General features: G+C 45.1%; 3 protein-coding genes and 1 long non-coding RNA gene across 5 annotated transcripts; 3 read left to right on the top strand and 1 right to left on the bottom strand.

Moving 5' to 3' along the window:
* The first annotated feature begins 2,955 nt into the window (after positions 1 to 2,955).
* On the top strand, positions 2,956 to 4,064 carry LOC135392399 (uncharacterized). Its single transcript, XM_064623114.1, has 3 exons — positions 2,956 to 3,189; positions 3,282 to 3,434; positions 3,795 to 4,064. Exons 1-3 carry the CDS (start codon positions 2,956 to 2,958, stop codon positions 4,062 to 4,064), a joined length of 657 nt encoding a protein of 218 aa, XP_064479184.1.
* Positions 4,065 to 7,746: 3,682 nt separating this feature from the next.
* Positions 7,747 to 8,901, bottom strand: LOC135393102 (uncharacterized). 2 transcript variants are annotated; one of them, XR_010422446.1, is made up of 3 exons: positions 8,551 to 8,901; positions 8,382 to 8,493; positions 7,747 to 8,081 (listed from the first exon to the last, which is right to left on the bottom strand). It is a non-coding gene; the product is annotated as an uncharacterized LOC135393102 (long non-coding RNA). The 2 variants fall into 2 exon arrangements; XR_010422445.1 differs by having other exon boundaries at positions 7,747 to 8,493.
* A 553-nt stretch (positions 8,902 to 9,454) lies between these two features.
* On the top strand, positions 9,455 to 10,753 carry LOC135393101 (mediator of RNA polymerase II transcription subunit 9-like). The gene is made up of 2 exons (XM_064623658.1): positions 9,455 to 9,550; positions 10,078 to 10,753. Exons 1-2 carry the CDS (start codon positions 9,489 to 9,491, stop codon positions 10,322 to 10,324), a joined length of 309 nt encoding a protein of 102 aa, XP_064479728.1. The 5' UTR covers positions 9,455 to 9,488; the 3' UTR covers positions 10,325 to 10,753.
* On the top strand, positions 10,346 to 12,213 carry LOC135393099 (uncharacterized). The gene has a single exon (XM_064623657.1). The coding sequence runs from the start codon at positions 10,346 to 10,348 to the stop codon at positions 12,164 to 12,166; it is 1,821 nt and encodes a 606-aa protein (XP_064479727.1). The 3' UTR covers positions 12,167 to 12,213.
* The last annotated feature ends 588 nt before the right edge of the window (positions 12,214 to 12,801 follow it).

Below are 12,801 nucleotides of genomic sequence, written 5' to 3'. Positions count from 1 at the left end.
GTTGCCTTCCTTCTGGTCGAGCGTTGTGAAAGCTTTCTGCGTTTTCTGGCTTTGCGTTGCGGGGCAATTCTTTTGTTTGCTGGTGTATAATCGTGATCTGGATGCATTGGCATGTATGCAGGGGTCAAAACACGTTTGAGAGCTAATGCTGCCTTGATTGCCTCATTTGCTGTTGCAAGCGTGTTTTCGGCTGAGTTAGGCAACGGAGTAGAGGTTGAAGACAGAAGTCGTGCTACACCATGTGAAATATCACCCAAAGACTTGAATGCCTTGGCTAGTCGTGGCCGTATAAGAGATGGGGGATGCTCATCAGTTTCTTGGACGGGGCTGTCACTTGCTTCGGGGGAACTTGAACGAGGAACTGGAGATGGGTAGTTACTTGCAGCAACAAATAATGCAGTAGATGACACTGGAAGGGAAGGGGGGTGACTACTACCAAAATGTAGGTGCACTGCATGAATGTGCTTGCACATAAGTGTACAAGGGCACGAACAAATATAGGCATGAACACAAATATTGCACTCGCGGCATCGGAGCTGGCAAGGCGCATGGCAGGTGTTCCTGGCGAGTACTTCGTACTCTTTGGTGCCGCAAACCTTCCACTTGCCATTGTCGAGCGTGGTTATATCGTGAACTGGTATCTCTTTGCCCCTCATATGCGCATGGTAGATGGCGGTCATCGTCTTAGTCGTCTTACCTTTGCTTGAACCGATGAGGACGTCGAACTGTTTCCAATTGGAGTAGGCCAACAAGGTGTGAATTAGCTTATCCGTACGTTTGTTGGCTTTTTTGTCGAGAAACAAGTATTTCAGAACCTTGTGAAATGATTCCAGCTTCATGTTTGTTGAAATATCGCACTCCGTCCTGAAACAAGTCGCCCATTCTTCGACACGATTCATGTAATACGCTTCGAAGTATTGCAGGAACACATGAGTGGACTCATCTATCTGTAGCACCTCTGTAAAGCTCGTCATTTTCTCACGGAAGGCATCTTCTGTCTTCTGTTGAAGGAGGACGTCGATGGTGCTCTCAATTTCCTTCCTCTTTCGCTCGTCCTTCACGGTGCTGTTGAGTTTATTTGACCATTCTCTGCGGACGTGCCATTTACATAGTAACTTCCTTGGTCTGCTCTGGAACGCTTCGCACCATGCATGATAATATTGCTTCGCATCGTCAGTCATGAAAAAATTAGGAGTAACTTCACCGACGCTTTCTTTAACTGCTTTGAGGAAGTGATACAGAGCGGTCTTATTTTCAGTGCTACTAAGGCACCACGCAACAGGAACGCCTTCGCCCGCTGCATCAAGCACCAACAAAGTAATTAGATAAAATTTGTAACCGTTGGTACCGTGTGTCGCATCGAGGCACACGACTTTCGCTCCGAATAACTTGAGCATTTCCTTCTGAAATTCCGTCTGTAAAACAATCATGAAGTCCTTTGTGGGCAAAGGCTGGTCAGAGACATCGTGAGGGACACCTGTAGGCTTGTACATTAATACGCAGTTCTGTGGACTTCCACGGAAAAGTTCAACCATTTTTTTCACGCTTGTTCCGTCATCTTTGTCAAGCTTCCAATCCATGAGACCTTCAGCGTCAGCAATATTTCGCACATCGGCAGTCTTTGTCAGGTGGGAGCGCTTGAGGTCTTCCACACGTGCAGGCATGGTGCCTCGCACATTCCGAACTATCCTGTCATTCGGCACGCCACGAACGTAGTCTTCAATTATGGCTGCTCTATCAGATTGTTGCATCCGGAGATGTTGAACATCGGTTGTGTGGTAGTAGTGGCTGAGGCATCCGCTCACCACAACTTTGCCTGTTGTCAAAGATAACCTCGCGGTTATGTATGCCGTACACATATTACCAATTTTGCAGGAGCCTTGGGACCTCATTTGTCGACATCTGTCTTGTAGCGCCAATTTGCTGTTGCACATTCCGGAGCGGTTACACACATATGAATAGACCTTCGAAGCACCTTCAGTTGCAGCTCCCTTCTGCAGGCAAAACTGGGAGTTTGCGCTTGTTGTTAAGGCATCAAGCCACGTGAGGAACTCATCCATGGAGTCGTGCGTCACTTTCACGACGTTCATATCCATGTTGTGCTGACTTGCAAGGTGGCTCCGCAAGTCGTCTTTCCTTGTGGTAAAAAACGCGCATTCTTCTTCTTCGCACCGCAGAAGAAAACGGGACGCCGTTACATTAGGAGCGATATTATGCTTCGTGCGGTTGTGACGATACAAGTTTTTTACGTTTGTAAATGCGCTCGGGCAATGAGAACACCTGAAAACCTTCGGTGTCGTTTCGGGCGGGGTCACCGAAGCCATGACATCGGCACAAAAATCAAAACTGCACTGTCAGACTTACGTGCGTACACTATGCATCAAAGAACGAAGGTAAAAAGTAAATGAAGATATACAACCTGGTTTTCCGAATATTCACAGCTGGCTTGACAGGGGCGCAGAAGTCTTCGTTGATCGTCTCCAAAAGCAAAGAGAACTCTAAGCGACGTACGTGACGCACTGATCACGGCAGAGAAGAACGCAAGAACGTTCTGGTGATATGCGCGATACCTTTTGCTCAAACGTTCAGAAGAGGGAGCCTTCTACAGTTCACTGAACTTCAACCAGCTTCCTTCTTTGTAACCACCTGGACATGGACCATGGACATGTACCCGAACAAACGTCAAAGGGTTGCGCAGGTCACGCACTGACCGTGTTTTCCCAAGCTGCAGAATTCCAAGTAGCCGAATCCTTTGAAGGCGGGAGGCCGCTTTAATCCTTTGAACAAAGTTAGAAACTGGGCTGTCTTGTACAACTGCCTCTTGTACAGCCTAATCTGTATAATTGTCAAGCCAGGACTGACTCACATCATACCAAGCAAGCAGTTGATTCAAGGACATTCTTGGACCTATAAGAGCAACCTATGCATGCTTTGTCGGCCACAGCGTCTTGCACTATGAAGGGAGTGCTGTTTGGATCATCGCAACTAAAATTTCTCTGTCGGGAACGATTGTTTGTTGACAGGGAGATTGAGATCTGTACATTTTCTATCCCCGGGCTCACAGTTGGAGAGGCTCCTTTCCGATTTGACCAGCTGCGGTTGGAGAGAATGAACTTCATCGTTGTTTACCTTGGAGGCAACGATATAGACAGCGGCCGGGAACCCCACGATGTTTTCAACCACCTCTTGGTACGTATGCCCCTGATTCCCTGCATTATTTTCGTTTGAGTAGTCATGCCTAGTGCGCAATCACTAATTAATTAACACTTGCACCTTTTCAGGAATTTGCTCACTTCCTCCAAGGCAGCTTTGAGAATGTTTTCCTATGCCAGTTAATGCCCCGACTTGACGATGCCTTGTGCCAGAAGCACAAACGCTTCAACAGGCGCCTGAAAAAAGCGGCGGACAGGACCATACACATTGTCGGGACCGAGGTAACCTTGTATTTTCCTTGCTATCTTTTTTGATGCGCGTTTACCTTGGTTCGTATGTGTTATACACCGACTGTATAGCACGCAAGTAATTGTTGAGGAGCGCAATTGGAGGCATGCAGGCTAATGTAACGGTATTGGTGGTAGCGTTTCCTTTCTTTTTTACCTTGAGGGCGCACTAGGGACGAGATAAAAGCGTCCGGTTCCGTGTCTCATCCCTGATCACGGTGTCCCTGATGCACCCCCAAGCTCAAGGAAATGATACCATCAACATCGTAATTCTTCTTGTGAGAGATTTCTGGTCAGCCATACATTATATACGGATTTTAGGGACCCCCTTTGAAATGTATGTTTTGCTTTCAGTTCAAATTCTTGAAGCACGGTCTAGCCGACAAGCGCCTCCTTGCTGCTGACGGCTACCACGTCGACCGCAAGCACGGCATCAACGCCCTGGCGTTTTGCATACAGCGGGCCCTGCACACAGCGATAGGTACCCCATTGACACCTGCGCCACCGCACCTGACGCCCAGGATCCTCAGGTGTACACGTTGTGCAACTTGCGGCAAAACCGGGGCAAGGAAGCTTACTTGTGGCCATGGAGAGGGAATTTGCGGCGCCTTCCGAGCACACTAAGAGGAAGAATGCAACAGAAGAAAAAAAGAAAATACGGTCCTTTTCAGGGCCACCAAATATCTGCCACAATGGCTCGCGTTCTGCGAGTATAGAAAGACCCAGGATGACGTTAGCAATAAAACATAACTCAAGCCCGATCAGTCACTGAAACTACAAACAGAGAGTGGGCAACAAAATGCAACTCAGGTTCGTATTTTTTTCTTCTGATGGTATATATTTTTTTTTTTTAGTTGTCGTAACTCCATCTGTCCACAGCCCGACATTTTCCCTTGTAAATTCCGTCGATGCTTAAAACCTGACGGGTATCATTTCTGTTCAGTCACGTGCCGATCTTCTTATAACCTGACCATATCATTTCTCAAGTTATCGTTACCACCGCTCGACATTTTCCCTTGTAAATTCTGTCGACGCTTAAAACCTGACGGGTATCATTTCTGTTAAGTCACGTGCCGATCTTCTTATAACCTGACCATATCATTTCTCAAGTTATCGTTACCACCGCTCGACATTTTCCCTTGTAAATTCCGTCGATGCTTAAAACCTGACGGGTATCATTTCTGTTCAGTCACGTCCCGATCTTCTTATAACCTGACGGTATCATTTCTCAAGTTATCGTTACCACCGCTCGACATTTTCCCTTGTAAATTCTGTCGACGCTTAAAACCTGACGGGTATCATTTCTGTTAAGTCACGTGCCGATCTTCTTATAACCTGACGGTATCATTTCTCAAGTTATCGTTACCACCGCTCGACATTTTCCCTTGTAAATTCCGTCGATGCTTAAAACCTGACGGTATCATTTCTCAAGTTATCGTTACCACCGCTCGACATTTTCCCTTGTAAATTCTGTCGATGCTTAAAACCTGACGGTATCATTTCTCAAGTTATCGTTACCACCGCTCGACATTTTCCCTTGTAAATTCTGTCGACGCTTAAAACCTGACGGGTATCATTTCTGTTAAGTCACGTGCCGATCTTCTTATAACCTGACCATATCATTTCTCAAGTTATCGTTACCACCGCTCGACATTTTCCCTTGTAAATTCTGTCGACGCTTAAAACCTGACGGGTATCATTTCTGTTCAGTCACGTGCCGATCTTCTTATAACCTGACGGTATCATTTCTCAAGTTATCGTTACCACCGCTCGACATTTTCCCTTGTAAATTCTGTCGATGCTTAAAACCTGACGGGTATCATTTCTGTTCAGTCACGTCCCGATCTTCTTATAACCTGACGGTATCATTTCTCAAGTTATCGTTACCACCGCTCGACATTTTCCCTTGTAAATTCCGTCGATGCTTAAAACCTGACGGGTATCATTTCTGTTAAGTCACGTCCCGATCTTCTTATAACCTGACGGTATCATTTCTCAAGTTATCGTTACCACCGCTCGACATTTTCCCTTGTAAATTCCGTCGATGCTTAAAACCTGACGGTATCATTTCTCAAGTTATCGTTACCACCGCTCGACATTTTCCCTTGTAAATTCTGTCGACGCTTAAAACCTGACGGGTATCATTTCTGTTAAGTCACGTGCCGATCTTCTTATAACCTGACCATATCATTTCTCAAGTTATCGTTACCACCGCTCGACATTTTCCCTTGTAAATTCCGTCGATGCTTAAAACCTGACGGGTATCATTTCTGTTCAGTCACGTCCCGATCTTCTTATAACCTGACGGTATCATTTCTCAAGTTATCGTTACCACCGCTCGACATTTTCCCTTGTAAATTCCGTCGATGCTTAAAACCTGACGGTATCATTTCTCAAGTTATCGTTACCACCGCTCGACATTTTCCCTTGTAAATTCTGTCGATGCTTAAAACCTGACGGTATCATTTCTCAAGTTATCGTTACCACCGCTCGACATTTTCCCTTGTAAATTCTGTCGACGCTTAAAACCTGACGGGTATCATTTCTGTTAAGTCACTTGCCGATCTTCTTATAACCTGACCATATCATTTCTCAAGTTATCGTTACCACCGCTCGACATTTTCCCTTGTAAATTCCGTCGATGCTTAAAACCTGACGGGTATCATTTCTGTTCAGTCACGTCCCGATCTTCTTATAACCTGACGGTATCATTTCTCAAGTTATCGTAACCACCGCTCGACATTTTCCCTTGTGTATTCCGTCGACGCTTAAAACCTGACGGGTATCATTTCTGTTCAGTCACGTCCCGATCTTCTTATAACCTGACGGTATCATTTCTCAAGTTATCGTTACCACCGCTCGACATTTTCCCTTGTAAATTCCGTCGATGCTTAAAACCTGACGGGTATCATTTCTGTTAAGTCACGTCCCGATCTTCTTATAACCTGACCGTATCATTTCTCAAGTTATCGTAACCACCGCTCGACATTTTCCCTTGTAAATTCCGTCGACGCTTAAAACCTGACGGGTATCATTTCTGTTAAGTCACGTCCCAATCTTCTTATAACCTGACGGTATCATTTCTCAAGTTATCGTAACCACCGCTCGACATTTTCCCTTGTAAATTCCGTCGACGCTTAAAACCTGACGGGTATCATTTCTGTTAAAGGGACTGTCGCATCCGGAACCATGGTTACGAATCCAATACCAATGTGTTCGGTACACTACCACGAGCTATTTGCCAAATTTTCTTTTTCCAAAACCGCCCGGGTGATGAGGAATCGAATTTAAAAGATCCGGTTTCGTTTTCATCCTCGAAAGCGCCAGTGCCAACAACATCGCGTGACGCAAGGTGGAATCTGGCTAATCCGCGGTGAAGGACGCTGTCGTCTGCCGCCAAGTCTGGGGCAGCTTTGTTTTTTTCACGTCGCCCGTATTCACATGTGACACTTTCTAGTGAAGCGGATACTCTTTGTGAATCGGGAGAATCTCTACGCTTGCATCCTTCGCGTGAGATGTCGTTTGGAAACCGACGCAGCGTTCCTGACTCCAGGAAAGCTTCCTTCGAAAACCTCAATGTTTGATTTCGCACGCCTAGGGTACAGCTACAGGCAGACCCCAGACGAAGCAAAAGTTGGAAGCGGCTACATCATTAGCGGGTATCCAGATGAAGCAAGGAGTGTTCATGCTGTCCGTGTATGCTCCTCGCATTTCACCGATAATATGTACCTGGATGAGAACATCATGCAAGTGAAACTTGGATTGACACAAACTCTTACCGTAAAAGAGAGGTGCATTATTCCAGTAGTGGGGTCTGAGGCAATGGGGTCATTTCAGGATGTACTAACCCTTCCAAAATTTTACACTTGGTTGTGCCCAAAGATCGATCCAGGTCCCCCACAACACCCCGAGTTCTTTTTCCTGTGTACCACTGTTATAATGTAACCGCAGCCCCATTTTTTTTTGCAACACCACCCCAAGATTGAGGTTCTCGGTGAAGATTGTGCGTTTGGAAAAGGTAAGTGAAGGTGGAACTCGTATACCCCATGTTAATTACCCGAAGTTCATGAAACCGTCCAGAAATGTAAAGAACACACAATTCCAGATTTTCATTGCAATTGAAGTACTTACGAAGCAGTTTTTGTTTGTTTGTTTTGTTTTTTTGTCAGTCCTCGCTTCAGGTCCCGAGTGACGTTGCCAGTGTGGTGCACGCTGATAACTGTCTGTGCATAGCAAATAATGAATATCTGTGCATGGAGAGTTGAATGTGGACTTGTGCAATGGCTCCTGAATGGTCAACACTCAGTCAACACAAATATTTATTCACATTTACATAACTTATCGCCTGTCATTATAATAATTATTATAATACATAGACAAGAGGTAATGCTCTGCCAAGGATCTCTGAAGTTACAGCATTGAAAAATGTTTTCAAAACAGTGGTGCAAAAAAAATGGGATCAATGACAGGTATCAAAATTTGTTTGAGGAAATGAGGCACACTAAAGATGATTGCCCTGATAGGACCGGGATGGAAAAACGTTGGGGGATCATGCGGACGGCACACCCAGGTATCTGTCGTCTGTTTCTCGGTCTCCAAACTCAGCTTGTAAACACACAATAAGCAGTGAACCTGACGTAGCTGTAAAAAGAAAGGACACTTTCCTAAACACGTAGCACAGTAATCTCCTGACAATCATTCTAATTCTAACCAGGCCCTTGAGTTGCACAGCTGGTTAGAGCCTTCGTAACTTTCATTGGGCATTCGTCGTGTGTGCAAACGACGACGACAACTACGAAAATAAGGATGGCTCAACGTGCCGATCTATTGTGGGTACAGATGGCGAAGACTGTGATTGTCGCTGCAATACTGCGGTGGATACACCACCAGAAGTTCTGGCCGAAGACAAAGAGCTGGGAACAAAGTGTGATGCGTGCTTACACTGTACTTCGCCGTCATTGCACAACTCTGCCACTTCACCAGCACTGCAGCATATAGCTACTCATCGGGTTCCTGGGGAGCACAGACGCCGCACAAACACTTGGATTGTTTCCTGCGTCGTAGTGAATGTCACGGGATCAAGTATTGAGCACTCTAATCATGAACGTACCTAAAGCAGTGGTCCTGAGGCTCGTTCTGTTGCGCTAACGCAGCTGCGGCACGTACATCACCAGCGACTTACAGAGGAAGCGGATCCGTCGAATATGGGCCGTCATCAAACATGTATATTCGTCACGGGAGCTATTATTAAAGGCATTTGAACAGCACGATTCGCCACTTCCGCGTTCCGAGTCCGCCATCTCCGTATGTGCCTTCGCCTTCGTCTCCCTGACCTTGCTCATGCAAGCAGCAAGCCGCGGGGACTCCTCTGGCTCGCCGCGTTCTTATTGGTCAGATTCCTCGTGACGTTGCTAAAGATTCTCAGCAGGGAGTTCCGCTTGGCGCCCGCATCCGTCGTCTGCTGTAGCGCCGCTTACACACGAATTATGCAAAAAGTATTCGTCGATCGGGATGGGACTTTTGGAGTCATGGTCAGTGAAGGACGGGGAATCTCATTTCACTGTGGTTTCGGAATCGATCTGTGGTCGATGCGACTGTCCCTTTAAGTCACGTCCCGATCTTCTTATAACCTGACAGTATCATTTCTCAAGTTATCGTAACCACCGCTCGACATTTTCCCTTGTGTATTCCGTCGACGCTTAAAACCTGACGGGTATCATTTCTCAAGTTATCTAACCACCGCTCGACATTTTCCCTTGTAAATTGTAATGTAATCCGTTCCTTGTAATGTAATCAGTCGACGCTTAAAACCCCAGCAAGTACAGTACTAAGAAAAAAATACAAAACCCCAGCAAGTACAGTATTAAGAAAAAATATAAAAATCACGGCTTCCTTTTTCTCGCGCAACAAAACAGTACACACAGCTTGACACAGCACTCACACACACACCAGCCAATGAGGATCAGGGACTACGTTTTGATGCGGAAGCATGAAGGGATGGAGTGACGCGGCAATGATACCCGTCAGGTTTTAGCGTCTTGTTGCACTATGGCAAGTGTGGAGGAAGCAAGCAGCGATATTTTACATCTTCTTTATGATATTATTCGAAGGTATTGATTGCTTGCTACTAAGTGACCCGGTTTCGCAAACGCTGGTTAAGTTTGAACCGAGATCAAGGGTTGCTAAAACTTCAAGTGAACACTCAATTCTTTTTTACACATGTTAGTTGGTGACGTGATGAATGTTTCAGCGACAATAACCCCCTTTAGTGAAGCAGAGTTAAGCGTTAAATTCATGTTAAGGGACCGTTGATGTCGGTTCAAATGTTAGTCGGCGTTGGTGAAACCGGGGATGTACCTTTTCTAAGCGGAGTTCCTTCGCTCTCCAAGAAAAACATGAGTTCGCCTTATTGCTAATTTAGGAGTTGCTGCGATGTTGGTTTGTTTTGCCAGTACTCGTGGAATAAACTTTGTTTGTCATAGCTTCGCCAATAAATGACACAGTTCAGTAATTTCGGCGACTTGTTCTTCGCGCCATTGAAGGGTACTTGGGTAATAAGTGTTTGCAACTCCAAGAACCTCAGAATACGACACCAATATCGGTATATTAAAAAAATACGGTAACGTCTTTGTTTCAGTATTGAAAGGGATTCGCACGACCCAAACCAGAAGCGTGACAGCTACGACAGTGCACTGAAAATTCAGGACCTGCGAAACAAGCTTCAGACCTGTCGAGAACTGGTTCAGAAATTACCTGGCATCGATTTGACGCAGGAGGAGCAGTTGCACAAAGTTGAAGCTCTAAAGAAACAACTGATAAAGAAGAGGGAACTGCTCATCAAGTACAAAAGCATGTGCCACTTTGATACACCTGATATGAAATGACAGCAGGTAGCAGAAGAAAGAATGTTGCAGCTACATCACAGGTTGTCGAAGCTACTGCCAATAGCAAGGAATGGCATCACATGCAATGTTTCACAATACCACTCTCCAGTGTTACGTCAGATCCATGAACATTACTACAGTCATTTTCTCAACAATCCAAAGTACAGGACAGTTGCTAGATCAGATTTGAATCTACAAAAGGAACTTCTGAATAGGCATTTCCTTCAAGTGAATCCAGCTGGTCTTAGTGACACTGAGTTACTCCAAGCTATTCTTTTGTGCCGTGACTCTTCAGTCTTCAAGAGCAAATGGAAAGATTTGGACAGGGAGTGTTGTAAAAGAATATCAAAATTCAGCTTCAGCATAAGTGTACAAATCATGGATTCATGGATAACTCAACTTGGCAACACAGCGTTCAATGGAGAGTTTTTTGCTTGCGCTGTGGCTTACTGGGCTTTACACGTCAGGTTTTCTACAAAGGAAGAGTTTGTTCACCTGGTGTACTTGTTGAGTCGAAAGAAATCTGTGCCTGAAAATCTGTCCAGCTCATTGAGTACAAACCTGTACAAATTTCTTCCGTCTCTCACTCCCAGGGAACTTGCTGTTGTCTGCAGTAGCCTTTTTAAGCTCAAGTGCAAAGATTTTGATTTCACCACTCTAAACAAAGTGGCCACAGAGGTGGAGCAGCTTATGCTTCTGCATGAAGACCGTTTTGACCTTATCAGTGTGCTGAAATTCTTGAGAATGTGCAAATACTACAAAGAGACATTGTTAGCGAAACTCACCAGCTACATTCTTGCACAGTGTGACACATTTAATGTGACCGAGTGTGCACATTTCTTAGCGACTTACTCGAGTGTGAAGGTTTGCGAAAGAGATGTTTTCGAGAAACTTGAAGCTCGTGCTTTCTCTTCATTGAAAACTTTCATCAAAAGGGGTGTAACGATAGATTCAAAAATGCATCCTTCAATTGCACCAAGGATAAAAGATGTTGCCAGGGTCTTATGGGCACTTGCCAGTGTAGGACACCAGATTAGCAACTTGAATTCAACTATGGCTGTTCAGTTCATTGAGGACAACTTTCATCCAGACACAATCCCACATGTTCTAGATGCACTTCAATCGCTGGCATGCTTCGGTGTCTACCCTGAAGACCTCACATGCCGAGCTTGTGCATCCATAACTGAAAATCACCTGACACACCACCCCAAAAAAAAACTGTTCCAACAGTTTGTGTTTGTTAAAAATTCTGCGCTGATTATGCTGAGCCGGCAGAAACTGCCTCCCTTGCTTATGTCGCATGCTGTTGATGCCAGCCTCATCCATCGTCCCAGTCTCATGAACTTGATCAATCTCTACAACTCCGAAGGGCTTTGTCCAAGCTGTATATTACCTCATATCAGAATAGCAGGAGTGGCATTGGTAGTTGCTTCAGCATTGTCCTTCACACCAGTAAACAACCTGGAAGACCTACTTTCAAGGACAAGAAGAACTGTGCACGTCTCTCCTCTCATACTCAAGGGTCTTGTTGGACATAATGGTCTGGACAAAATTCAGGATGACAGTGTAGTCCCCTCAAGTGTTCGCATTCCTGTCAGCATTGAAGTCTTGGATCATAGTGTAACTCTCCGTAACTCTTCAGCATCACTTCTAGGGGTTATGAGAGCAAAAGTAGAACAGCTGAAAACTTTGGGCATCAAGGTTGTGTTCCTGACTCCGAGTTGCATTGAGTCACTTTCAAAATTGCCCCACAAAAGTAGACGTGACTGGCTGAATGATGTGTTAAGAGACTGTATCAAGCTTTCTCAGAGTGAACTGTTTTATAGCTCTGAAAATGTGTGACACGGGGCATCCACTAGACATATAATAAAGGAAATGGTTTTCCATAATCTTGATTGCAAATGCCACGACAGGAACATGAGCCAAACCAGCTGAAGCTGCTATAGGACTATCTTTATTGGCATCTGTTTATCGGCAGAAGTGCTGAACACATTACAGCATAAAACTGTGCGACCTGAATTTCTTCTCTCTACATTATGGCAGAACACAGTAGTCTCAAGCGACGAAAAAGCTTATGGTATTTATGAAAAGATATTTAAGAACTGGAAAAAAAGATATGTAGTAGCATGTCTTAAAGTAGCACAGAAGTCATTTTTAACACCCAGTTTTCTTCCTATAAAACTGTTAAGTAGGCCAGTAAGATGCACCATGCGAAGTAACTTACACCACAGAGTCATAATTATCGCAGAAATTGAATTTAAAATACGCAGCAAAAACCGACCGTGCGCAACGGTGGTGAAGAGCAGTACCAGCCTGTGATCTGCCTGGAACCTCGCGCTGACGCTATAGGAGAACGCTCGCTGATTGGCCTAGAGAAATGTTGTCTGCTACTCGGCTGTTCGGGGTTCTGATAAAGCCTTTCTCCTTGCTCGGTAATGCTTCGGCCACTCCTATAAAGCCTTTCTCCTTGCTCGGTA

This window comes from Ornithodoros turicata, chromosome 4 (assembly GCF_037126465.1).
Source record: "Ornithodoros turicata isolate Travis chromosome 4, ASM3712646v1, whole genome shotgun sequence".
NCBI lineage: Eukaryota > Metazoa > Arthropoda > Arachnida > Ixodida > Argasidae > Ornithodoros > Ornithodoros turicata.
Note: the sequence above shows the minus strand (reverse complement) of the source record. Positions and strands in the feature narration are given on the sequence as shown.